The sequence below is a fragment of the Ciconia boyciana genome, chromosome 21, assembly GCF_034638445.1.
Source record: "Ciconia boyciana chromosome 21, ASM3463844v1, whole genome shotgun sequence".
Classification (NCBI taxonomy): Eukaryota; Metazoa; Chordata; class Aves; order Ciconiiformes; family Ciconiidae; genus Ciconia; species Ciconia boyciana.
The window spans coordinates 7,935,682-7,962,702 of NC_132954.1; the positions used below are offsets into that span (position 1 = coordinate 7,935,682).

Below are 27,021 nucleotides of genomic sequence, written 5' to 3' on the forward strand. Positions count from 1 at the left end.
CCACCTCGGTCCATTCCCTGAATCGAGCCCATTTGCAGCTGTGCAGGGGGACACGAGCTGCTGTAAGCACTGATAAAGGCACCCCGGGGCTCCCCGATGGCAAAGAGCGTCTGCAGAACGAGGTCTAGGAACGGCCTTTGCCCGGAGCTGCCGAGGAAAGCAAGCCCCGGTGCTGCTGGGAGCGGGTGGGCTCTGGTTCTGCCAGGCTGGTTTTATTCTCTTTCATTAGGGGCACCTGCACACGTAGGCGCACCCTGCGCTGCTGTGCCCGGTTGGGCCCAAGGAGACGGAGCACTCTGGACACCCGGAAATCTGAGTTTTGATCTTGACTGCTCCCTCAGTCTTTCATTTAATCTGTCTGTGCTGTTGACGATGACAAGATCATTAGAAACCCAGTTCCTGTTGCAGAGCTCTTCCTCCTGAGCAGTGTATAACCATGCGGACAATGCCTGCAAGACGAGGCTTAATTGTGTTCTGCCAGCATCCAGGGGGATGTCAGCGAGTCAAATTTAAAGCCAGGCTGGCTGGGGGTGGGAAATGCACCTCCATTACTCAACCAGCCTGAATGAGGTTTCGGTTTTATTATCTCCTGAAATAGCCGGTGCCTGGGAGGTGCTGATTGAAGCCATTTGAAAACATGACAACATCCTCAGGACAATAGGTGTCTAATCTAATGAAGCCAGAATGCATTAGCTAAGAGCTGCGTAAAGCAAAGAAAATGCAATTAAAGCATTCCTGAGGACAGATGTCGACCTACGTAGGGGACGCTGATATGAAGACGTCGGCAGAAGTCTAATGAAAATAAATGATCTGTTCGAAACATTCCTCAAATCAATAACAGAGTCAGAGCCACCACCGCTCCCCCCCGGCCCTCGGTGGCTGCCACCTCGCTCCTTCCTCCCCTGCACTTCGCCACGTCCGGCGGAGGCTGGGACAGCTCTGGGACAGGCCAGGCTCCCGCAGGACGGCAGCTCTGGGCGAGCGCAGGGGCGAGCTCAGCTGCAAGGACAGGCAGGCGCTGCCCTCTCTTCCCACCCCGACACTTCCCCCAGAAAACCCATCGGCCGTGCACGCGCGGGGCCGTCCCAGCCCAGCCCGGTCCCCGGCCCTTGGCAGAGCGCGGGGGGCACAAGCCACCGGACCCGCCTGCGGCACCCAGCCTGCGTCGGTGGCTGCCGACCGGGGAGCAGCTTTGCGCGAGGTCTGCGTGCTGCGGTCGGAAGGGCAGGAGCTGGGTCAGGGCCGGAGGCTGGCTGGGGGCTCCGCTGCTCCGACGCCCACCGGGGCTCCGGCTCGGTGGGTCCCGCTGGCAAATTTAAAGCCGGGCTGGGTGGCCCGGTGGGTTCCACCGGCCACAAGCTGGTGCAAGCGCTTCCCACGGGTGGTTACCCGGGCAGGGGCCTGCCTGCGCGGCACCGTGGTCACGGCAAGAGTTTTGTCTTCGCGGTTTTGTCACCGCCTCGTCATTCCCCCGTGATTACAGGGCTGGTGTAGGAACGAGGGAGCGGCCGTGATTAGTGACTGCGCTGATCAGCATCGCCAACAGAGCAGGGCTTTTCCCAGACAAATGCCCTTCCTGAGGCTGGGAGACTGAAATCCTTCTCACAGTCTGTTGACGAGACAGGATCCCGTCTCTCCCTGCAGAATTTTGTAAGTTTTTGTCTCTAAATAACCATTTAAAATACCTCAGGCTGCTGAATTTTAATCAGCTCTTCCTTAAAGACTAAATCAGAGGAGCACACAGAATCTTTCAGTGCAGTTAGATGTTGATGCACAGGAGCCAAATTTCAGAGATTTCATCATCAATAACCACGGCTCCTTGCTGTGTCTTGTACTTTAGGTTCTCAGACTCTCTCTGACAGATTTCCTTTTATTCCCAGCTCCTCGCTGACACGGGAAGTCTGACGAAATTTTGATCTGAGCCCATACATCTTGCTGTCTTTTTTCATCTCTCGACGCTGGTTTAGAAGGCAGCACAGAGCCACTGCAGCCCTACATCAGGGTACGCTCTGCCCGGCGGCTGTCAGCCCGTTCCCTCGCCCGCCTGCTTGCTGGTTTTTCCATGGAGCTCCATGCGGGAGGGGCAGCGCGTCGCTGAGCCTCTCCGCACTTATCCGTGATCAAGGCCCTGTAAACGAGGGCTGTAATCTGGGGAAATGCATCTTCCCGTTGCAGCGTGACCAGTGTAAACAGGTGAATAATTCAAAGCTCTAGACCAATATAGTTCTTATAAAACAAAAAATCCCGTTTCAGTTCACCCAGGTGAGCTGCAGACCCTTCCCACGGGCCGGTTGCCGGCAGCAGGGCCCCCTCCCCGCAGCCCGGGGCTGCCCGTGCCAGGCAGGGCCGCCTCTGCCCGCACCCCCCGCCTGCGCAGACCCCAGCCCGTTCCTGGGGGAAGGCTGCCTGCCAGGGCCGGTCCTTGGGGGCCGCCACTGCCAGGCACCCCCGGCTCCGCGGGCCAGGCTGGTTCCCAGCAGGAGCCAGCACCTGCAGGAGCGGGGCTGGGAAGGGCCATCTGCTCCCACCTCCTAATCCCGCCATCCGGCTCCCTGCCCGCTCCCTGCCCGCTCCCTGCCCGCTCCCGGGCACTCCCCTGCCGCAGGGCACCCGGTGTCCCCCCAGCTCCTGCACCGCTCGCTGCGGGGGGCGTGCGGCCACTGCTGGTCCGTGTCCGGTAGCCGGGGAGCCCGCCCCGGGCAGGGGGTGATGCTCCGGCCGGGCGCAGGCAGCAGGCCCGGGCAGAGCCTCCCCACTGGCGGCAGCCGCTGTCGCCTCCATGGGTGTTTGGGTGAGTGGGAATGGAGGAAATGTTCCTTTTCCTTGATTGCTCAAAGTGGGTTGTGTCGTGCTCTCTCTCGCAAGCTCTGCTATACTGGAGCTACAGCTGGGATCTGGGCTTTCTGTTGCACGGCCAATGCATGCTTGGATAGAGACGCCTTCCTCTCTGTGTTTAGACTCCTACTCGTGTTATAAATAGTCATTAAAGCCACCCACTTCTGTAAATTGCTGGCAAAAGTAACTCACATCAAATCACGATTCTTTGGCAAGAGTTTAAATTGACGGTGACAAGTTTATTTCTAGAAGAAAGTTTTATTTTTGGATGTTTGATTCATTATGCCATATCACATTTTGATGCAGTGTGATGTGATACCTGACACATTGCATTTCCCCGCAAGTCAAAGCAGAGATTTATATATTGCTCTGCTTTGTGCTGTGAGACAGCACGCCGGCGTCTGAGAGCCACCCTGCTCTTATTAGGCAAGACAATACTCTGTTAACAATAATTTGAACAGACTCAGGGAAACTCTTATCCTTTTGTGGGCAAATGTTACAGTCATAACAGAGCTTCCTTATAAAATAATTTAAGTGGAAACCAGTACCTGCCCCAGCTGCAGGCACTGTAGACCCTAATATGCACTTAATCATGATTAGGAAATCAAAGATGTTGCCGAGCTGACTGCAAACGTCTTTCTGCCCAGCTCAGCGCAACCAGCTGCCCCGCTAACACAAGCACTTTAGATGAAAGGACTCGGGCACATCTGTGAGACGACCAAGACGGGCGCTCCCGTCGTGCCTGCTGCTAGGTCAGCTCCCGTCTGGGCACCCACCGCACGCGAGTGTGCAAGGGCTCCTCAGAGCCGCCGCAGCCTCCAACACGCTGCAAACTCAGCGGGGTGTCTGCCAAACCGGTGTTTGGTGCGATGGTTTTAATCTTCAGCCAGCAAGGATTTGGCAGCATCTTTACTAACACAAGAGACCCTTTTTTTGGGTGGGAACAAGCAAATGCATGAGGGGGAGACTTGCAAGGAAATGTGCGAGCCTGACCCGCAGACGCTGGCCGGGCTCGAGGCTGGCTGTGCAGGAGCACCCGCCGTGCAGCAGGAGCGTGGCAACACGCAAGGCCACCGCCACGGGAAAACCCCCTGGGTCACGCACACGCACGTACAGACAGCACGAGGATAAACCAGTTCCTTCGGGATTCCTGGTGATGAAATGGTGGAGAGGGAATGACTCTGTTGCTGTTCCTCACATGAACCGCTGTAATGAATTCTGCTTCTCCTGCAAGGCTGCATTATATCTTCACGTAATTTAACTTTCCCAGAAACAGCCACAGTGACAGCAGTCTGGGTCCCTGAGCCTGTTTTTCTCCAGAGACGTACAGCATTACCAATTTACATACCACTTACCCCGGGAGCTTGTATTTACAGTCACAAACCACTATTTATCCAGCACACCAATTGCCATCACCCCAGAGCACCTAAATCTCACAAAAAGCATTTTCATTGCCCTATTAATCTCTTTGCCTCCTGGAGTTTAATAGAATTCACTTAAAAATATTTAACAGCATAAAACCCCCATGGCTGAGTGCCATCCCTATGACTACCTGGAGAGATTGCCCCACCGACTCCATGGCCAGGACACCGGGAGCGCGTTGCTCCGCTGTGCTCTCGTCCCTGGCCCTGCAGCCACGGGGCTTTATGAGCCAGCGCGGGCTGGCAGAGCTCCAGCCCCAGAGCCGTGGCCAGACAGCCCCTGTCCGGCTGCGGCAGCAGCGCTGGCAGCGGCACCGGCAGGGATGCGCTGGGTACCAGCGTCCCTACAGGGTCCATCTGTCCCTCAGACGCGGCGATTGCGCTGAGGCTGCGGGCTGGCACGAGGATCAGGCCAACAGCTTTTGGTTTCCAAGCTGCACCGGGACCGGAGCCTTGGGATCGGACTGAATGCTGAAATTCTTGAGGTTCGCCCGGAGAAGACGGCACCTGAGCAGGACGGGGAGCGGCACTGCCAGAGCCCTGGCACAGCCCAAAAGGAGCTGCAGAAGGGATCGGCGGGAGATAACTGCCTGCGTGCTGCTGCCCCGGTCCATCGTGGCACTCGTGACATGGTGGGATGTGGCAGGACAGGGCCACTTGCAGGAAACAAATTAAGCTGAGCTACCTAAACATTGCAGCGTGTTTTAGTCATTGCTAATAAACACGGTCCGCAGCAGGCCCCGTGCTGCTGTGCCCCGGCATGGGACTGTGCCTGTCTCTGCCCTGACTCCTCCTGGCTTCATGCTTTCGCTTTAAAAAGCAGAAGACCCGTTCCAGGCCTGTGGTCCCCTGGGCTGTCCCTGCTGCCTCTGCCCACCCTGCGCAGCTGTGATGAGGCCAGCTCGCCCACCACGGGGTGCGGAGGGCTCCGTGGGACGCACAGCACGCGAGCACCTTGCCCTGCGCTGCTGCACTGGGCTGGTTTTGTCATGTCCTTCCTCTGGTGCTCGTCTGGCACCTGGGGGCCCGTCCAGACCTTTGTTTCTTTTGTCAGAAAAATGCAAAAGCCCCACCACTGCCCCATCCATTGCTGCCCCATCGCGCCCGAGCACTCTGTTACGCATCCAGCTAACAGAGACACAGTATTCCCCTGGGAAAATGCCAGCGAGAACGGCCTTCGTTAAAGAGAAGGGACTTGCAAGAAAAACCTGAATTGCCCAGTTCTAAGTTCTTATCCAAACGTGCAAGGTTTCCCCAAAGTGCCTCTGTGCCTCTTTGTAACAGATGATCTAGGGCTCCAGCGGGGATAAGATGCTGCTGCTTTATTTCAGCTCCATTATGGAATTTAAATACTGTGCAAGTTAATGGAGATGTTTATGACCGTACATAAAGCAGCGAGCTGCGCTGCCATCGCGCTGCGCAGAGAGCGAGACCAGCTCTCCACACGCTGCGGGTGCCGGGGGGGTTCATCGCAGCACCCGAGGAGGTGCCCAGCCTGCGACCCCCCCCGCCCAGGGGTGCTCCTGCCGCCTGCCCCTCCGCAAACAGCTCGCGGCTGCTCTCCAGAGCACGGGGCTCCGTGTGCGGCAGAGCAGGCAGGAGGACGTCCCCGACCCCGCTGCCGCAGGAGCTGCCACAGCGGAGATGGCGTTCACAGCCGGGCAGCGCTTTGCTGCTCATCTGTGCTAAATGTCTGTGGGTAAATATTTCATCGCCCATTTGTAAAGCGTGACTTAATGAACATCCACGTTCAGCGGCACCCCCAAGCCTGATGCGGCTGCATCTCTAATAGCTGCGTTAGCTCAGCTGTTGCCAATTCCCAGCACTTCATGGAGTTTCTCTCGTCTAATGAAAGTTTTATTGGGTGTGATACAGACCCATGCACGCAGCCTCTGCAGCACTCCAGTCGGGCTCGCCGGCTTCTGCAGCTCAGGGTGCCCCGCTGGGCACAGGAGCCTCCAGGGGCCGCGCAGCGGCGAGAGAGAAGGTGCTGGCATTGGCAGCGGTCGCGGTGCCTGAGTGGTCTCAGGATGCCCGCTGGTCACTTGGCCTGCTCCGCCGCGCTGAGCACTGAGGACATCTGCTTCTCCGAGAGGAGCCAAGGCCGCTCGCCCGCTCTCGCAGCCCACCAGCTCGCCTCAAAAGTGCCTGGTTTGCACTGAGCTTTGTGAACAGTTGTGCAACACTCCTGGCACAACTGATTCCTGAAAGTCTGGTCTGCTAATAAACCAGGACTCATTAAAATGGCCTTTTAATTACTTACATCCTCTAAGTCAGATGCCACCCTAAAAAAGGGGAGAGCACCTTACAAGGGCTCTTCATTGTAACAGAAACAGCGGAAACCCTCTAAATGACTTCCCGTCCCTCTTCTTTCCCCCTTTGCCACCAGCGACCTGCCACCAGCTTGCAGCAAGCAGCTGGGTAAGGACACGTCCCAGCCAGCAGCGCCAGCGCCATCCCCATCCCCCTCTGCTTTGCTTCCAAACACCGAGCAGACCAAGCTAAAAGGGGGGGCAGGGGCAGGGGCGCAGCCCCTGCCAGCCTGTGGGCTCCTGCTGTCGGGGCTCCGGATGTGGCGGGTGGTTGTAATGCAACAAAAGCAAGGCAGGATAAGGGCCAGCTCAAGCTGCCCGAGATGCGGCCGTGCGGCAGAGCCCGTGCCGAGGCGGTGGCTCAGGGACTGATCCGGACCCGCTGACTCAGTACGGTTCCTCTGCTTTTGTTTGTGCCCCTTCAGCTGTGGCTGCTGCCCAGGAAGGCAGCCACTGCACGGAGCGATAACAGCGTCTTTGTCTGATGCTGAAGGTGCTTGTCAGCCTCGGCAAGATAAAAAGGCCAAAGACATTTATAATTGTGTAATTAAACGGCTCCTGTGCCTTCCAGGCATCTCTTGCTGCTGGGCAGATGGCTCTTTTGTCAGCAGACAATGGTAAGTGCAAAGGCAGCTAAGGTTACCCGCAGGCGGGTGCCGCTGGCAGGCACCCAGCCCTGCGCCAAGGCCACCGCAACTGGGACGTGCCGCAAGCCCCACCACTTGCTTCAGCCCCGGCGCCCATCGGTGGGTCCCTGCTGCGCGGCGGGCTCAGCCAAGCCAGAGCTCCACGGCTGCTCCCGCCGGACGAGCCCGGGACCGGCACCTCCGTCCCCACCAGCGTGACCAGCGGCAGGGCTGGGTGGCTGCGTCTGACCCCAGCAAGGGATGGGGGGGGCAGAAGGAGCGGGGCCCTGCAGCCTCGTCTCTGCGCTGGGTGGCTGAAACTGAGCCTGCGGCCTCGGCTTTAATTAGAACTGGTTGAAGCTGATGGTATCGGGCCAGAGCAAGAAGGAAAGCCAGAGCCGATGCAAGGCAGGCAAAGTCCCGAGTAGCTGAATGCATCCCCAACAACTCTCTCTCTTAACCTAGCTCATCGCGCCTTCGATGACTGTGAAGTTAATACATTACCTTCAGTGCATTTTCAGCTTGTGCAATTAGCAAAATAGCACGAGAGCTGGAAGTGCTGCAGCACGCAGGCAGGCGCAGGGAGACCTGGCTCTGCTGCCTGCCTCCCGGCCCGGGTAACACACGCTCTTCTCAGGGAAAGCCCGAGAGCTGTAGGATGCGCTCCCCTTGGCCGTGCAGCCTCTCTTTTTCCCAAATGATGCGCTTGGCCGCTGCCGTGCTCCGCGGTCCCTCCGGAGCCGCCAGCTGGCTGCAGTGCCCGGGGTATCACTCCACCTGCGCATCGCCCGCAGCGCCACTTTACGTCCTCATCAGTCATTTTGCTGCGGAAAAGGCTGACGAGCCCCATGTGGGTTTTTAGCCTTCCCCGGAGCCCCGGCTCGTGCTGATGGTTAGCGAGCAGAGCTGTTAAGTGCATCAGAGCGTGGCTCTGAACGCGCACGGGGCGGACACCTTGTCCCTCGCTCTGCAGGACGCCAGGTCTCCGTAGGGCAGCTCCGCTGCTGCTGCCGCATGGCCGTGCCCGCGGGACAGCCGTCCCTCCATGCCACCACGCAGGCCTCGTCCCAGCCACGGCGGGCAGCACGCGGCACCGCCGGCAGCCCGGCACAGCGGCAGGGAGGGGACCCGTCCTTCACAGAGAAGTCCTGGCGGGGACGTGGGCGCTGGGGAGGGGCAGGAGGAGCTGCGAGGTTTTGGCCGTGCCCCAGCGCGTGCAGCACTCTTCTCGTGCACAGAGGCGGTGGGAGATTAATACGAGGAGGAGAGATGCATCCGTCCTGGTGACACTTGAACTGGCAGATCACTGATTATGATGATAGATGGCACTGGCTCTTCCTGATAATTAGCAGTCGTTCATGTTTAAACGCTCTTCCTCCACAGCCAGGCTCTTTTTAATATTCCCTGGGCATCGCTCTCCTCCTGCCCGTCTCCTTCCCGCGCTCATCCCAGAGGCAGCGCAGGGAGGACGGGGGGACACGTGCCAGAGAGGCTGGGCTTGTCTGACCCCACCGCGCTGCTGTCATGGGAGCAGTGGCTCATCCCAGCCTCGTCAGCCATCACAGCAGAGACGGGGCCACGCAGCCTCTCTGCAGTAAATGTCCAAAAGAGGAATGGGGAAGGTGATGGATTTCACATCTGAGGCTGCTAAGTGGGAGCGAGGGGCAAGAGGAGGAGACCCCGCTCTTCCTTTGCTCTCCCCGAGACACGGACCTGCCAGCGGGGCTGGCCGGATGCTGCAGCCAGCTGCTCTCACGAGCACCATGCAATAAATGCTTTATTTAAAAAATCCTCCATATGAGGCAGCACCAGCCAAGTGCTGAGCCCTTCCCTGACTGATCGCTGCTGCATCTTGCGTTTACTGGGTGTCAGCCATAACAGCTTATTGATCCCTCCCTTTGTCACCAGAGAGCAGCGTCCTCCGTTACAGCGTGCTTTCCGTCAGCGCTGGGGGTGAGCCGGGGGCGCGAGCCCGGGCTGGGCGCACGGGGTGCAGGGCCGCTGGCGGTGGGAAGCTTTCCGGGGCACAGGAGCTGACACCAGCACCGCTCATTTGCGGGCCGGCTGTGCACAGTGTGATGGCCATGCTGCTTGCTGTGATTTTGCAGACATTCTCCAGAGCTAGTTTTCTTCCCCAAAGACGCTGCATGTGTCAGAAGCTGGTAAGTCCATTGCTGGATATACAAGACACATGCACAGTTGCAGACCAGGCTGTAATTTTCCCCTCAAACCTCTGGATCAGGGAAGTAGAATTGGAGAGAGGTTTTCTCTGGTCCGTTGTGCAGAAAATATTTGCAGTCTGGTCAGCTCCATCAGCAGAGGGTGGGGGAAGAAGGAAGCAGCAGCTTCAATGTCAGCCCGTGCAATCCATCACTGCAACAGGGCAGTCGTAAAACTGCGAGCACTAAGTTACAAGGACAAAGCTTCCAACTCAAACAGGGCAGGGAGACGCTGACACTGCTCAGTGCAGCAGCTCGACCCAATAAGCCAGAAAATTCACCTCCATGGTAGGCAATGCAGTGAACTGCTCGAGTGCCGACCTGCGGTGGGACGGCTGGGAACTCTGCTCCCGGGGCGGCAGAGGGGAAGGAGCCCTTTTTGTGCCATGAATTAACGCCAGCTAATTATACAGGTGTGTAACAACTCATTTCTGGGCAATTACCTTCCTTTTTTTTTTTTTTCACTCTTCACAGAAAGCCTCAAGTGAGATGATCTCAAACTTGCCAGGGCAGACAGGAGAAGGGCTCTTGGGTCTGAAAGCCACGACTGAAGCTTCAGCCTGGGAGGGGGCCCAGAGCTGCTGGCTCTCACGTAGGCGGCCGCGGACCTGGGGCCGGGCAGCCGTGGCCGGTGCCCGCTCTGACCGCCTTTCACGCTGACCTTTCCCGGTGCTGCTGCTGCTTTCTCAGCGAGCTGCCGCACACAGCCTACGGCAGACTTGTCGCCGTATGACATGATCTCAATTAGTAACGGCTCGATGTGCAGGGCACGCCGCAGCCTTCGCCTGGCACATTCCCTGGGGGAGCTGCCCCTGCCCACGGGAGCGCCGCGGGGCCGAACGCGCCGTACCTTTGCCATCGCTCCCGCCGGCCCCGAGGGAGGGCAATGTCTGCGGCTGGAGGCCCCCCCACCCCCAGCACCACCCCTGTCCCCCGTGCACCCCCCGTTGTCTCTGCGGGGGGTAAGCAGCCTCCCCGCAGCACAGGGGTCCCCAGCCAGGACGGTCACAGAAGAGGGGTAAACCCATCACCCGTGGACCGCAGGAGGCACGAGTGCAGGTAACTCTAGGCAAAAAATACATCTGCTTGGCTGCGACTTGCAATCCACTATTCATAACCCCACTTCAGAGCTCTAATTATTTCTTTATAGAGCCAATATAGCCCTGGCCAGGCTCCTAGCGAAGACTGGCTGAATTAACTGATCGACAGAAGGCAAATAGACTTCACCCATTTTAAGCACCCATTCAGTTCCTTTTCCCTAGCAGCTGTCACTGTTGTCAGCATACTGAAACAAGACCTCTGTACACGTTCTTTGGCATTAAGCAGCCTAAGAAAAAGAGAAGAAATGTGAACTAGTGAAAGAGCCGCATCAAATTATTTCTAAATATTATTGTTTGTGCAGTGTGTGCATTTAACATGCTGGCCATACACTGCTTTCATTTACTCAATTAAACAATTAATTACACGCCTTGAGCACAGTAACTCTGCAGTGTTTTCCCTCCGCTCAGCAGCATCCCCACGCTTACACAGCAACGCGTGCTTTAGACCGACAATTGCACTCGTATTGACAGCTCCACGCTGCGAGCACTTCCAAGGGTACCTGGTCCTCAGGGGGACGGGAGGGATTCCTGCCTGCCCCAACAGCGCCTGCCTGACAGGCCAACCGCGGGACCCTTCTCTCCACAAAACACGCGCGCTGTACCGGTTAAGCAGTGTTTTCCTTTCCCCCAACAAAGTGTCAATAGCGAGAAACCACCATCCCGAGTCCCACCGTTGCTGCCACCTCTGCAGCAGGAGCAAAGGCTCTCACCTTAGCACACGTGCTATTTAATAAAACAATGCATATTTTCACACCTCGCTGCTACTAAAACTATTCTTTACCTGATACCTGCTACCCTTGCTAAAGTGGTACTTTTCATCAGAACACCTGAAATGACCCACACAGACAAGCCAGGGCAGAATTAGTGGTCGTTTTTACTTAGGTATTTAGGTATCTCATTATTGCAATGTTTAAACATAATTCAATAAATACAAAATTAACAAAAATGTTAATAGATCTTTATTACCATTTTTATTATTATTATTAATTATTCCAAACCAACAGTGATTCCCTGGAGATGTCTGACTATAGTCCAAACGTGAAATGCACACAGTGTCCCTTATGATATTATATTACATTTGTTTCAAGCTTATAAAAATATATATTGACTTCTCAGGTATGTATTTACAGTATATAACACGTGGTTAATGAATATCAAAAAGCATCTGGAGCTGAACCAACGTGATTCCAGGTTTAGTTTCACGCGAGGGGCGTTGCAGGGTGCCGGCGATGGCGAAGCCGCGTGCGCCGCCCGCACCGAGCAGCACCGCGTGGGCTGCAGCCGGAGCTTCCCCAGTCCTGGCTCCAGCCCATCGCTCCCACCCGAGAGCTGCCCCAGGCCTTTGGCCGTCCCCGGGGCTGGCACGCGCGGCCCACGTCCCCACTCGCTCACACCCCCATAGCGCCGTGGGCTCTGGCACGCCCAAGGGCCTGATCCTGCAGGCGCTGGGCCTCGCGGTGCAGGATGTGGCGCACAGGCCGGCCGTGCGGTTAGAATCCGTCCTTCTGACCTCACGGAAAACAAGACACAACACAGGAGAGGAGGCTTCGGGGACCGCAGGCGAGGGAGCTCGGGGGAAAGGGCCTCTCCTGCCAGAGTCCCCCTGCAGAGGGGAGCTGCAGCGAGCAGCAGAATCGCTCTCCGGCCACCCCAGGGGAGGCTGTGCCGTGCCTTTTCTCACCCGCAGAGAGGACATCGAGTGGAGACGTTCCCAGAAGGAACATCGAGCAGAGCCCAGAAACGGGAGGTTCCCTGCTACTGCATCGGGGCAGCAAAGCGCACTGTCCAGCCTCCCAAACGCCGGCTCTGAAGACGCAAGGCCGGACGCCGGGTCCGTGCCGCCGCCCCCCAGAAGCGCCCGGCCCTGGGCTGCTGACACGAGCGGCCGCTGCGCCGCCCCTCCAGAGGACACGCAGCAGACGCCGCGCCCTGCTTTACAGGCGCGAGGCACCGGCAGCCGACGGGAGACGCCGAGGGGTCGGTGTGGCTGACCAGGTGCTTCTCCACACAAGAACGGCTGACGGGACGCGTCCGCGCGCGAGCTTAGACACACGCGCTTGCTCTGCTCCTCGAATTCACGACTGGCCTCCACTCTGCGCGAACATCTAAAATCTAATCATCTCGTAACTGCATTTATCAGCTCCAGCAAAGCCTGCAGATTACAAAACACTCGCTCTTTTTTCTTCTCTGAACAAGCCAATTGATGCTAATGCTGCTGCGGCGAGGCCGAGCGTGCTCGGCCAGTCCTCAGCCCTTATCAGCACCGATGTGATCAGGGCTTCCCCGCAGCCAAGGGAGGAGGAAGGAGCCTTGCGCCGTCTCAGAGGCTGGATGGGCAAAGAGACTGAAATCATTTTGAGGCATTTCCCTCGGTCGAGCAGCTTCAAAACAGTGTTGCTAATTAACGTAATTATAAGGCATTGAATACTTCCCCAAAGAGAGGTGCTGAGAGGATATAAGCTAATTTTAAAATCATAACAACAATCTATAACTTAATCTGCTCATTTTATTATCTTCAGTGTCGATGAGGAGCTCAATTAGAAGTGTTTATTGTTGCAACAAGCTAAGCTAGAAAGCATACTGCCATTACATGCTTTTTTTTTTTTCTTTCTTTCTTTCTTGAAGGAGAGGCCAGGAAAGCAAATACGTCTGGTTTCTGCTGAGTTAGAGCACGATCCCGTCCACAGAACCATACTGTCTAGAAGAAACAGCTTTCTGAAACACCACATCTGAGTCCCTCACCAGAGTAAGTCAGAAAAGTAATTAAACACTGAATTTCTTTTGGGAACAGCTAGAGAGACTCAGAGAAATTACGCCTTCAATTCTGATTGTGCTAGAGAATGTAGTACGGGAACCTAACTCACTGGGGAAACACTAAAGGAATGACTGAAAGATGGTTGCATTTTCACTTGGAGTACTCTAGCACAGAGCGAGCATCATACGGTGACACAAGCAAGCGGCATCGGGGGCTGCGGGGCCGCCAGCCCCGTGCAGAGCTCAGCTGCTGTGGGAGGGCAGGCAGCCCTGCCCGCACAGCCACCGCAGCTTCCCAAGGGACCCACGGCTCCCCGCAAGCCATCGGTCACTGGAGCCCCGGAGAAATTGCCATGATACTAGATAAGCTGTGCTGAGGTTTTTCTCTCTCCAGCTGGGCAACGCTCAGAGGGACTAAGCAGCAGAACCTGGCAGCTCCGAGAGCAGCCGAAGGTGGACGGCACCCAGAGCTGGCCCCTCCTTGCATCCCTAACTTTGGAGACAGGGTCGATTCTGGGAGTTCAAGAGGAACGTGTCGCTGTGTGCTCATGGCCAGGTCTGTTTCCCAGACTCTGAAGCACTCTGTCACCTTGTCACCAAGCCCTGGATTTCCCCAGACCTCCTTGAAAGCAGCTGCAGCAACCTGGAGCCAGCCCCTCCGGCAGCAACCTCCCAGCGAGGCTCCCAGCATCCCAGCGCAGGAGGCTGCTGGAAGCCCCAGCGGACAGGACAAGAGCAGGGAGAGGGGAAGAGGATCTGGAATCAAGTTGGTTCAACTCGCTGCCTAGAGAACTATAATATACTTTCTCTATAGATAAAATGTAAACATAAAGAGCATACAAATTGCACTTGATCCTTGGGATCTGGCATTTCTACCAAATGAAGGTTTCGGTTCACCATTATTACTCTTCTGGGTGTGAAACAGCAGGATGGCGAGTGACCAACCGGACCGGACACGGGCCAAACTTAAAGACAAATTATTTCCGTTAAAAAAACTAACCAAGTGACATTGGGGAACGTTATTTAAACTGCAGAGGTGGCAGGAAGGAGAGAGCTTGTTTACCCCAGAGCGCAGCAAACTCCCCGGAGCGTGCCCAGCACTCGCACGCTGCCGGGGCGGCTCCGTCTGCGCCCGCAGGCCGACAGCAGCTCCCGGCCCCGCAGGCGAGGGTTCCTCTCTCGAGCTCTGCACAGGCTCGTCTGTGCTGGCTCGCGCTCCCCTTGCGTTCACTACCAGGAGCCCAAAACCTGCGCAGGGGAAGGTGCCCTTCTCCCCACCAGCCTGCAACGCGGCGGCCGCGGGACCTGAGCGTGGATGGGAGCGCGTGGTGCTCACCACGGCACCGCCTGGGAACACCGGCACGAGGCAGAACATTGATAAACCAACATTAGCTGGCACCTTCTTGAGACCACTGGTCAGTGAAGTTCAGGCAGAGAGTTCTGATCTCTGATGCAATCAAGCCAAAATATCTGAAAAAAGTGAAATCTTGTCAGTCTTGAGCGCTCCTGGACCCAGCCTGGCCACGCAGCCGAGCCAGAAGAGCCCAAGGGCCGGTGAAAAGGAAGCCACTGCAAATGAGGCTTTATTAAACAGAAGCTGGATCCCTACGGTAACGCGTTCTGCAAAGGCCAGCAGACCCAGGACAGCCACCAGCACCGACGGTCGTGCCGCTCTGCTTGGCTACATGACCCGGAGAGAAGGAAGATGCCCGGGCAGGGCAGGTGCCACGCCAGCCCCACAAGAGGCTGCCTTAGGGCCCTTCGCTCAGTCGTCACTGAGATCCCCATCCCCTCGGAGCAGGCTAATAGGAGGATCTGACTCGAACAGACTTCCAGCCACACTGTGAACATCTCCCACAGCAATCACTCCCTTTGTAAATCTTTGCCTTTCATCATTAATAATTCACTTGCAATACTTACAGATGATAATAAAAGGCCTACGAAAGTCTGTACAAGGCTGCAAAGACCCATTTAATTAACTAACTTCAAGGAAACTTGTATTATTAAGCAGATGCTATTTATGTCTTCCGTCAGGGATCAGGCCTGCATCAGTGGGAACTGCCAGCATGCAAGGCAGGCAGTACTGCACTACCATCCACAACAAAATAAAGTGCTGATGTGCCCCGGTTTGCCTGGACTGCACAGCAGGATGTCAGGGATCCCACAGATGCAATGGTCAGTTCTGCCCAAGCCCCAGCATCTGGCTGGGGTGCGCGGTCCCTTCGGCACAGCCTCTGTAGCCACTTCAAACACCCGGACCCGGGGTGCACCCCACTGCAGAGGCTGTGGGTGCTGCGGGGCGTGCTGGCACTGCAGCCCTCGGGCATGGGCCTCCGGCCAGCCGTTAACCTGCGGCGGAGAACTGACGCCCTGGCACGGCCGAGCTGGACGCTCCAGGCAGGCTGCTGCCTTTCCCTTCCCTGCTCCAACCAGGCACAGGGCAGCCGGAGGAGGGGAAGGGCACTCACCAGAGCTGAGGTGGTCCTTCCGGTGGCCAGGGCCACGTTGCCAGAGCAGACATGGGAAGCATCCACCCAAAGCACAGCCGTGCCCGCTGTCTCTCTGACTCCAAACCAATTCCCAGGTTTTCATCCCATTTCTGGCTGAATTGGGAAGTTCCTTTCTGCCGCTGCGGGTTGAATTAGTGCTGTCCATAAAACCTTTTCCCCTGCAAAAGCTTCCAGACCTAGAGAGGGAAGAGCACTCATCCATCTACTGCTCTGAGGCACAGCGGACACCTCTGAGCAGGACGCTCCAGCTCGGCTGACAGCAGGGAGTGCCCAGGCTCTGGCGTCAGCCCACGGCTACGGGCACGCAGCGACGCTCCGCCTGCTTTGCTCCGCAGCCTAGGGGACAGCAGTCAGAGCCCATCACAGCGGCCCACGAAGCCAGCAAAGGCAAGATGCAGGACGCTCTGCCCACAAAACTGCAAGGCAGGGAGCAGGGAAGAGAGGCTAAAGTAGCAACAGATGCTTTAGCACCAGTCCTGCACGGGTGGCAGGTCTCTGCCTGCGGGATCAGTCTGTGCGTGGGCAGCAGAACGCTGCCTGCTGTTGCTCTGGTCTGTAAGCTCCCACCCCACTGCTGGGCTCCAGCAGTAAAACAAGGGACCGGGACCTGCGCAAAAGGCAGCGAAGGCTGAGAGCATCGGCAGGGCAGCCGAAGGGCTCCACTGCTTGCCCTCTCTTGGCTGTGGCTCTCTTCATCAAAGCTTTTAATTTATTCCCCTGAAATTGTCTTGTCAAGAGAGCCTTAGAAACATTCAGCACCATTTGCTCTGCACTTTAGTGGAGAATATTTGCTTTTGTTCACCAACTGTGGTGTCAAGACTCAGTGAAGTAATTCTTGGAGCGGAAGGGGGATGTGGCTGGGAAAGAGTTTCCTTCAGCAGAGCAGATGGGGAAAGTCACCTTCCAGAAGTTGGGCGCTGGGTGTGAGCTGTGCTCTGGTCTCTAAAAATAAAAGCAATAAAAGCTCCTTGTGGGGTAGCTAGAACATGTCAGCTTGTATAAAAATACCCATGGATTCCACCAGTAGGATGCTAGATACGAAAATGCTGTCAGCTCTGGATTAAGACAGTGCACAAATGTCCATCCACCCTGTTAACCTAATTACCATATGAAATGGCATCATTACAGTTTGACTCATCTTACAAAACAGTGCTAGGGAGAGCCACATCCACCTAGGCACACCGCACACGTACCAGGAGTCCTTGCCTTCCCTGGCACAGGGGACGGGAAGCCCTGCTCTCTTGCCACGTGGAATGACTTGTTTGGCAGCAGCCCAGCGATTCCTACATCCCACCCGAAACCACAAGGTTTCAGAGATTTGGTCCGGTTTGGGGCCGGCTGCTGTCTCCTCCCCCGGCGCGCCGGGTCAGCGCTCTGCACCTCTGCGGGGTGCTGCTTCACACCTGCACCCCTCGGCCATGCATTTGGATCACCTGGGCCCGGAGAGTCTGGATCCCACTCAGGATGGTCTTCTGGTGCTCCGCCAGCGTGATCCCCAGGCTGAGGACATCTCTGCAAAACGAGCCCCGCATCAGCCATGAAAAACAAGCCCTAACCGTAAAGCGCCCCGACACCGACTGCTCCCAGGCAAGCGCAGCGCAGGTTTCAGGCTATCAGGCTACTGTGGACCTGCTGGAGTGAGAAATCCCCAACTTGCTGTCCCAGCCAGAGCAATACAGACCCTGACTGGGAATCCAGGGGTAACACACGCCTGCTGCACACCAAGCATGAAATGGCTCCCGGCCCTGCCGCCCTGTGCTGCCTGCGTAACAGGTTATCAGTAAATTGCATTCGATTTGACTCTGCTTTCTGGAAGGGACAGGGAACACTACTCTTGTCAGAAACTACAGGTTTAAATCTCACCTTCAAAAACCAGCAACTGAGATGCGCAACACACGCAGCCCAGCCCACGCCAGCGAGCTCTTACCAACGTGTTTTGGAAGACCTGACCTCTTGTTTAGTGACACCTGACTGTAACTGCAAAGCGGAGCTCGCTCACGCTGCACCCAGCAACATGAGGTTATAGCCAGGAAACCAGTTCACTTACTGGGCTGTCATCCTGGCCACCGATTCCAGGTAGCAGTAGCCCGCAGCGGTGAAGCTGTCTTTGTACCTGCCCATTTCTATCGCTTCCAGCCACTCGCCCACAGAGCTGAAAGACGGGAAGGCCGAGAAGGTACGCTCGGTGAGGGGGATGGACGTGCTGTGGGACCTGCCAACAAAACGGGGCGGTGAGGAGGGAGCAGGGCACGGCACACCTGAGGTGGGAACCGGCAGGCAAAGCAGAACAACAGGCAGCGAAGCAAGAGGGTGGTCACCTGGTGCACGTGGAGCTGGGGCACTTCGGGGGCTCCGGGCTCTGCACCATCTTGCTCAGGATGTTGTGGATGTGCGAGAACTTGGGTCTCTGGCTGCGGTCCTTCTGCCAGCAGTCGAGCATGAGCTGGTGGAGGGGCGGCTGGCAGTTCACTGGGGCGGGCAGGCGGAACCCATCCTCCACGGCCTTCATCACCTGCAGTGGCAGAGGAGGGCGGAGGGGATGGGGTCAGGCGCTGCGATGCAGATCGCAGGCAAACCCCCGGTGCAAACCTCCGTCCTCACACCCCGCCTGGGGAGCGGCAGCAGCTCCTCTGCGCACCGCGGAGCCACCTGCACACCATTAGCAATGACAGCATCGTCATCTACCGCACAGCCGCCGGGGACTCACGTCCTGGTTGGACATGTCCCAGTAGGGTCTCTCGCCGTAGGACATGACTTCCCACATGACAATGCCGAAGCTCCACACGTCGCTGGCTGGACTGAAGTGGTGATACTGGATGGCTTCAGGGGCCGACCACAGCACCAGGCTCTTCCCACGCTGGACGGGCAGAAGGGGAGAAATGACATGCTCGCACAGCAGGACGTAGTCGATGCACGTGATTCCTGGGCGGCCGTTCGTCGTGCCCTGCCCAGCATCGCAGGGGGGAGACCGAGCAAGCCCGCGTGCCACGTGCAGATTTAGTACTAAGAGAAAACTTTGGCCTCAATTTGTTTTAAAATGGCCATGCAACCATATGCTGCATGGGAGTGTGAGTGCTGAAATATTAATGGGAGAGGAGAACGTCTCTGGGAAGAGCTGATGGCATTTTATACATTAATATTTAATGAAAACCATTTCAGAGCTGCTCAAACACACAGTCCCTCCACCCTGGCTTGCTCTCCTGTAATTAGCAATCCCCACCTCAGCATCTGCAGAGCCCTCTGGATGCACTAGGGGAAGCAGGTGACAGACACCACAGCTAATTGTAATTAGCAGCAGGGAGACCTTGACCCCTAAGCCACAGTCCCGCTGCACCACAGTGGGAGAAGCCAGGGCTCCTGCTGGGCTCTCCATCCCCCTCGCTCAGCACGCTGCTCCGTACCCAGTGGCATGCCAGCACCAAGGCAACTCTGCTCGAGAGCTTTGCGGCGTGACAGCCACGGCTGAGCTACAGCTCTGCAGGCAAGGCTCGCCACGTCCGGCAAGGGGGGGTTGCACCGTGCCAAGGAGTCTTCGGGACGGCGGTGCTCTCCCTATGGAGCACACCGAGCGTGCCTCCCTGCAGCTAGCGGTAACGGCTCAAAGTTTTCCAAGATTCTTTCTGCCACTGGCCTGCTCAGAGCTGGCAGATGACTGCGGCTCCTGGCAGAGCGCGGGCCAAACGCTGCAAACAGGCTCTTCCCCCCGGGACGCCCATACCCCGCACTGGGACATAGGCACCGCGTCCCTGCAGGCAGCGCACATCAGCTGCTGCCTCCTTGGCGCTGCCCAATGCTCCCTGCAAACCGTAAGTGCTCGTTTGATTGAGGAATCAATGCTCTTTAAAATATTAATGTCTGGTGAATGTGATGCGCTAAGAGCCCCAGCTGATACCAGGCGGCTGTGGGGTACCAAATGAAATACCTCTTGTTGCTCTGCAGTTAAAAACGCATTGATGCACCCTCAGGTGAAGAGCACCGAAGCGGTGCGTGAAAGCAGCGGAGGGAGAGCCGGCTCCAGCAAGGGGCTGCAGGGCCTCGAGGCCCACGGGGTGCCTGCCCAGCCCAGCAGGCAGGGGCAGCCCCCCGGCCCCGTGCCCGAGGGCTCCCAGGCAGCTTCTCCAAGCGCACGCAGGCACTCGGGAGACACGCTGGCTAACAGAGCTGACGAGGCATAAGTGTGAATGAAGCAGGACTTAAATTCTTAATTGAAAACCATGAATTTCATTACAAGTGATAAAACAGACATAAGGAACCCTGAGGCTGCCAGGGCTGCCTCCAGCCACCCACCGCCTCTCCGCCAGTTTGCGCAGACGTGCAGCAGGGCTGCAGCCAGAGGAAGAGCAGTGCCAGGCAGCTGCTGTGAAGTTCCCTGGCTAAACGCATTTGATTTCTAGCTGAGAAAGAAGCTGTTAAGATGCAGAGCCTGCATTCATACATGAGGAAGGAAACGGGAGCCTAGGAAAAATACTGGTTCTAGAGTAGGATTGCTATATGTCTTATTAACTCAACCTCTGGAAGCTGGCTGGCTTTGGATTTTACCCTAATTCAGCATTCAGAGCAAGCTGCAAACCTCTCCAGTCACGCCAGGCCCGAGTCTAAGTGCTCCTGGCCATGGCCATGCATTGCAGCCAGGGAGATCCACCTCTGCGGAGGTTTTGTGGCCATTTTGTCAGCGTTTTGCTTTTGGGGAATGTTGACAACAGAATTTGGAAATGCATCTTACCATGGTGGAGAAGATGGTCTCCATCTTATCTTCTTGTGGCTGTCTGAAACCAGTTATTTTGCAAGCCAGGCTGCTGTTCACAAGGACTTTGTGGGCAGCAAGGCTTTTATGTATGTAACCCATCTCTGCCAGGTACTTCATACCAGAGGCAATCCCCTGCAACATGCAAACGAGCTGGGTGGCCGTGAACTGTCCCTCATGTTTCTGTAAAAAAAGAGGAGGAAAAGCCAAAGGTGAGTAATTCAAGTAGTTCAAGGGGGCACCGCCAGCAGAGCCCGAGTGGGTGGCAGACCCCAGCAGTTACCACCAGCTCCCACAGCACTCACCCTGAGAAAAGAGTCCAGCATGCCGTTCCCCATGTACTCCATCACTATCATCATGGTGCTCCCTGCACGGACAGAGAAGGGCACTGTGTGAGTCCTGCCCGTTGCTCAGGCAGTTCTAACACTGCAGGTGTCAGAAATCCAGGTGCTAACCTCCAGTGTGGTCAGCCTGCACTGCCTGGCTGTTAAGGGAGACAAGGACTTTATCTCAGACAGTTTGCAATGAGCAGTGGGTCCGAGGCTTTCCTGTCGTTCCCAGCCGGGATCCCACTGGATCCCAATATCAGATGCTCCTTTTACCAGGTCACTGAACCGCATCACAAAGGAGGACAGCACTACCCAGTGAAAGCAAAAGCAACCAGCTCAGCCCAAGACTCAGGACAGAAATACTTCCTTACCTAATAAAAAGCCTAGTTAAAATCAGCACACATGCTCGTGTTTCTTTGGATTTACATGAATATCCATTTAACTACAGCATCTGCAGACTAGTTCCGCGCACACACTCCCACAAGAGCCCAGAGCAGTCAGAGTCATCTGTTTTACTGACAGAACCTCACTTCAATTTGCTTTTATTAAGAGTGCACAGTTTTGCTGCTAAGCCGGTCCTACTACCTGGATTTATTAATCTAGCTGTAAGCATTTTATTAATCATCAGAATGCTAGAATAGCTAATACCTGAGGAAACACCTGATTGCCAGACAGCCAACAGTATTGCACCTCCAGCACCAGGTCATCGCTCCAAAGCGACAGCTCAAGCACATTGCCTGCACAGGAGCCTTTCTCCACGGCGCATGGCTCAGGCTGCCCCGTGTCGTAGAGCCCGGGACCGCCCTCACCTCTGGTGATGACCCCCTCCAGGCGGATGACGTTGGAGTGATCAAACTGGCCCATGGTGCACGCCTCCGCCAGGAAGGAGCGCTGCTGCTTCTCCGAGCACCCTGCCCGCAGGGTCTGGATGGCCACCGGCAGCTCCCGCTTGCTGGGCAGCTTCAGGCATCCCCGGCAGATTTCTCCAAACTCTCCTGCGCAGCAGAGAGATGAGTTAAACAGCATCCACGGCACGACGTCCCTCGCAGCCCGCTGCTCCGCACCGTGCCTTCCCAGAGGACCCCCTGCAAGGGCATTCACGCCGCTCCTTTGTGCACTGTCACAGATCCCTCTGCCATTTCCAGACCACGAAAGGATGAGCTACCTGCCAGCTGACCTCACGGCTCTCTCGCAGCTTTCGGTATCGTTGTGCAAGGGCAATGTTTACTGAGCTGTTGCAAGGCACTATAAAGACAGGTTATATATATATGTGTGTATGTGTGTGTATATATATATACACATAGACACACACACACACCCCTCCTACAAAGCAAAGGGCAGCAGTCCTCTTCTGGGAAGTCAGCTTCCCTTTAGGGGATATTTTCTTTGCTTTGGGACCATAAAGTGCATTTCTGTAGCACGAGTGACATGTCTTGCTGCGTAGACAAGCAAGACTTTCCCATCATTAATCAGAGGACTTGCCAATCCATAAACTCAGAAGTGAGGAGCCCTGTGTGGCTGCGAGTTTCCCCCAGAGCGTCTGTTTTACCACCTTCCCCCACCTTTGCTGAACACACAACCCTTCACACAAGTTTAGCATCAGCATGTGATACTAAAATCGTGTGATAAGGCAATGCAATTTCTTCTTCCTCTTCCTACACCTCTAAGCCATTCTCTCCACGCTCTGCTCAAGTGCATATTGCGCTTTTTTCCCCAGGAGAAGATTAACCCCCAGCCACCAAGTTCATGCTCTCTGGGCCTGGCCCATTCTGCTTCCAACCTCGGCACACGCAGGGTCTGCTTCTCGCGGGAAGAGCACGGCAGGACCAGGAGGTTTCTGCAGTCTTTGAGGCAGAGCATCCCACTCTGCACAGCCACCTTGTTGTCTCTTGACAACAAGAGCTACCAAATTCATAACATAAAAGGCCAATATTGGCTTTACAGCAAAAAATGTGTAGCTATGAAAAGCTTTATTGATTTGAAAGCCAGGTACTTGTTAGGTCAGCAGTGAGACAAATGCACTCCCGAATTCCTTATATTTAAACATCTTCCTGACTATTTTTTCTTGATTTTTCAAACACCAATTTGCTTCTGAAAGGTATGTGGGATTAGTCCCAGCTGCTCCACTCAGCAGCTACAAAGATAACCTCCTCTTCTCCTCAGTGTCCTCTTCCCTTCAAGACTGCCCTTTAAGCTCATGGGCAAGCCCTTCCTTCTTCCCTTCCTCCACCTCTTCTTTTTCTGCAGCTGAATTTATCTTTAGGAAAAGAAATGACAAAGAATAATCATGTTTTCCATGTTCTGGCACACATTAGTGATTAAGGCTCTAGGGGCCAGTGAGGGGATTTTAATTTGCTTTTAAGTTTTAGGCAGTGAAGTTGATGAAAATCAATAAATCATTAGGTTCACATATTTATAAACAGTTTCCATGCTGCTGTCAAACTGCCCAGATGCAGACAGTTGCTGATGCTTTCTGGTCCGCGCCTCACTCGATTGGCTGTACTTAGTGCCTCAGAAAAGCCGATGGGAATGCAAAATCAAGCTCCCGAACAAAATACTCACCAGCCCCACTCCCATCTCCCCGCTGCGAGCATGCACCCCCCTGAGACGAGAGCAAGAGCAAAGGTCCATGGCGCTGACAGTGCCGGACGACGAGGAGCTGCCTTGGGAGATGTCAGCAAGGCAGGCAGAGCCCGCAGGGAGCAGCGGGAGGGCCCACGGCACTGCGGGCTGGGCAGGACCGCAGCAGCAACGTCATGACCCTACCTGCGTGCCGGGAGCGAGAGGGGAGCGCTCCAACTGGGCACGAGCACAGCCCGCGGCACAGCCACCGCCCCGCGGCACAGCCGCCGCCCCAGTGCCCACCGCTGAGGGGCTGGCCAGGAGGAACTTGCCTGTCCCAATGATCCTCTCAATTTTAATACTAGCGTTATCCAGCTCTTTGGCAAAGAGGTGCACGGCCTGCATGGGGTCTTCGCAATTGTCGGGGTCGATGTACATCCTCCTGGTTGGTATTTTAACTGCAGGAAAGCAGGAAATGCACAAAGGGCACGTGAGAAAGGTTTGGCGGAGCTCCTGCCCGCCTGTCCCAGGAAACGCTCTCGCAGGTTATCCATCTCCAGGTCCGCTGGCAGGATTAACTTCCTACCTTTTATAAGCAAAGCAAAAGACTCAACTTTAAGGTTGGTAGGAAATTTCTTGTGGGATTAAATGAACCTCATCGCTCTGCTCCACTGACACAACCCCTGGGTTAAAGGAGAGCAGCTCCTTCACTCTAGTGCAGCTCCCTCCCAGACTGAGCCTGCCTGCCATCCACGCTCATCTTCCATTATCCAAATCATCTCCGTTCCCAAGACCTCTAGGAGAGATAATTATAATAACGAACAACAGCCATGTTCCAGGTCCCCTCGATTAGCAGCATGGGCAGCAAAATACCTCCCACAGGCGCCTACCATCTGCTGCGCAGCGAGTGACCCTGCCCGGGAGCACGTCCAGGAGACCTGCGTGGAACAAGGCTGAGCTGCTAACAGCAGCCCCTGCAAAGCTCCGGAGGGGAAACAGCCGCCCGCTTGCTGGGGCTTCCTCAAAACCCTAATTCACATTTCCTGAAAACAAACAGCCAAAACAACGGCCGAAGCACATCAGCTCTGCCGCTCACCAGGCCCCTGCTAGAGCACTGCTGCGTCTCCTCCTCTCCCTGGGCAAGGCAAGGAGGATGACAGATGTTTCGCACGAGCTGCTTGGCCCATCCAGGACCAGCGCACGGGCAAACGGCAGAGCCCTGCTGCCCCCGGGAAGGGGTCAGGCCACGCAAGGCTTCCCTTCCACCTCGGCTCCATTCGCCTTCCCGAGACCAGGCAGCTGCTGCGCTCCCCTCACTCTGCGCAGAAAACCTTCGGCAAACTCCCAAGGGCAGCTCAGCAGCACGAAGCCCTTCAAAGCCAGGTGAAATGGCCAGGCTGCATCCGAGAAGCACGCAGGCTCTGCTGCTTCTGAAATGCTTCGGGGAGCAGAACAGCATGTGCGCGCTTCACGGGCATATGCCAGGAATCAAATAAACTCATCAATCCTGATGTCTGAATTTCCTTTGACAACCGTTGTCTAAAATTATTACTGCTCAATAATCAAGAGTAGCCCCAGAAAACAAAGCTGTATTCTCATGTAGCCGTTTGTGAAAAAGCTGACAGAATAATTCATACGCCCCGTGGAAAGCAGAAAGCATCCACGCTTCCTTCGGCACGGCAGTGACCTGTGTGCGGGAAGGATGGACACTGCCTTATGAAGCTGTCAAGCCCGCCATCCCCAGAGAGCCTCGCTGTGCTGAGCCCCTGCTCTGGGATAATGCGGGGTGACAACACTTCAAAAGCAAGGATTCAGGGCTGCTTTGTCGGGAGCTTGGTTATTAATAGCAATACATACAGGCATCCCCACGCAGTCGTACCGGCCACGGTGGCCAGGCTTCACTTACAATGGAAGTACAGCTCCTCGTCCCCATCCTGGCTGGCTTTGCTGTACCCACATTGTCTGCAACGAGAATGAGGATGCACACCATTACCTGGGCACCTCTTGCTGGGTATAAAAGCCTCAAGTCGCAGCACTCAGGAACAGAGCACAACCCCACAGCACGAGGAGCCAGCAGGCAGTTCGACCCAGCTCCCACGCTTAGAGCAGTGCTGCCCCACACTACCGAGAGCCCCTGCCACAGGGCCTTCACTTTGGTTCTCCTCCTCTGCCCCAGCCCCAAAACTCCTCGGTTCGTGCCCCGGCTCAGCCGCGGCTCCGCTCACCTCCTCCAGACCATCACGCCGATCACCATGGACACCAGCACCGTCAGCCCCGCGATGGTCACCACCGCGATGATGAGGACGGGATTCTGCTCGCTGGAGGCCACCGTCACTGGGGGAGGGAAGTAGAGCCGGTCAGCAACGTGCCCTGGGGCAGCCCCAAGGCATGGGGCAGCCCCGGCTGCTCCTCCCAGCGCCAGCCTGCGTCCTCCAGCAAGGCTGTGGGACAATTCACCCACAGCACCAGGCTACTTTTCACCATCCTCACAGCAATTCACTTTCTGGTTCAGTTTTAAAAGCTTGAGCTGGTGCAATCAGACCAACGTGCAGGGCAGCGCTGCAGGTGCAGATGGAGCAACCCCAGCGCTGCCACACTGGGCTCCTGGTTTCGTTAATCTGTGCCGAGGAAAGGTTCCTGTTTATCGGAGGGACATATTAAAATTTATGGCTTACAAATAGTTTTCCTTCATCACATTAATCCCTTCCCTTCCTGCTTTTGCAAACAGGGGTATTAGAAAGCCACATTCTATATAAAATTTTTATTGGCTTCAATTCATTCTGAAAATGTCTTCTGTGTGGCAAATGGATGCAATTTAAAGCCCTGTTAAACACAATCTGTGAGACTCATACTGAGCCAGCCATCTCAGGGCTTTCATTTCTAGCCAGGGTGGGTTATTAAGCTGAAGCCCTACCATCTCTCCAAGTCCTCTTTTAGTCGGTGAAATAAGATGCTTCTGGACTATAGTTATGAACGGAAACTGTGAAAAGGAAAAGCCCCAGCAAATGACTCTGATGCTGGCTGACCTTATTCAGCCAAGCAGCTAACCAGCCGAGCGCCTCATGAGCCAGGACAGCAGTGGGGTAAGCGGTCATCTCCTGTCTGGGGCACGCATCCAAGGTGAGCTGGATCTCCAGGCTGGGCTTGCCTCCTCTGCTGCAGCCTGTGCAGCTGGCCACCCCATCTCTGCAGCACCCGCTGTGGGCCGCACAGCTTCACAGACCCGGGCAGGATCGTGCCCTCAGCAGTTACACCAGCAGGGACCAACACTCGCTCCCTTCCAGCACCTGTTTGGTGACCCCACAAAAGGGACCTGGTGAGATCTGTTCCAGCACCGACATCACGCCAAGGCAAAACAACCCCCAGTCGCTCTGGCAAGCGCTTTCTTGGGCAACCTCAGTCAAAGAGCAGAGACTCTGTCCCCAGGCTCCACACCAGAGAGGAGCCAGAGGCTGGCTGCCCTCACTGGTGCTGCACTGAGAAGAGCGAGGGCAGACACCGCCAGACAGGCAGGCCAGCAGTAGCAACCTTGTTAAAATCAAACAGGAAAAAGCAATTAAAAGCAAGTCCTGGGAAGTACCTGCTCTTCGACCCAGAGCGGCAGAACCA

The 27,021-nt window shown here is 56.0% G+C and overlaps 1 protein-coding gene across 1 annotated transcript in view; it reads right to left on the bottom strand.

Moving 5' to 3' along the window:
- Positions 1-17,148: 17,148 nt before the first annotated feature.
- EPHA10 (EPH receptor A10) overlaps positions 17,149-27,021 on the bottom strand; it is a 40,678-nt gene continuing 30,805 nt past the window's right edge. Inside the window, exons 8-17 of the mRNA XM_072884942.1 lie at positions 25,638-25,746; positions 25,319-25,374; positions 23,745-23,870; positions 21,660-21,845; positions 20,827-20,888; positions 20,501-20,704; positions 18,485-18,634; positions 18,096-18,289; positions 17,825-17,989; positions 17,149-17,289 (exon numbers count right to left, since the gene is read on the bottom strand). Coding sequence (XP_072741043.1) covers positions 17,175-17,289; positions 17,825-17,989; positions 18,096-18,289; positions 18,485-18,634; positions 20,501-20,704; positions 20,827-20,888; positions 21,660-21,845; positions 23,745-23,870; positions 25,319-25,374; positions 25,638-25,746 — 1,367 coding nt within the window. The 3' untranslated portion in view covers positions 17,149-17,174. The remainder of the gene's footprint in view (positions 17,290-17,824; positions 17,990-18,095; positions 18,290-18,484; positions 18,635-20,500; positions 20,705-20,826; positions 20,889-21,659; positions 21,846-23,744; positions 23,871-25,318; positions 25,375-25,637; positions 25,747-27,021) is intronic.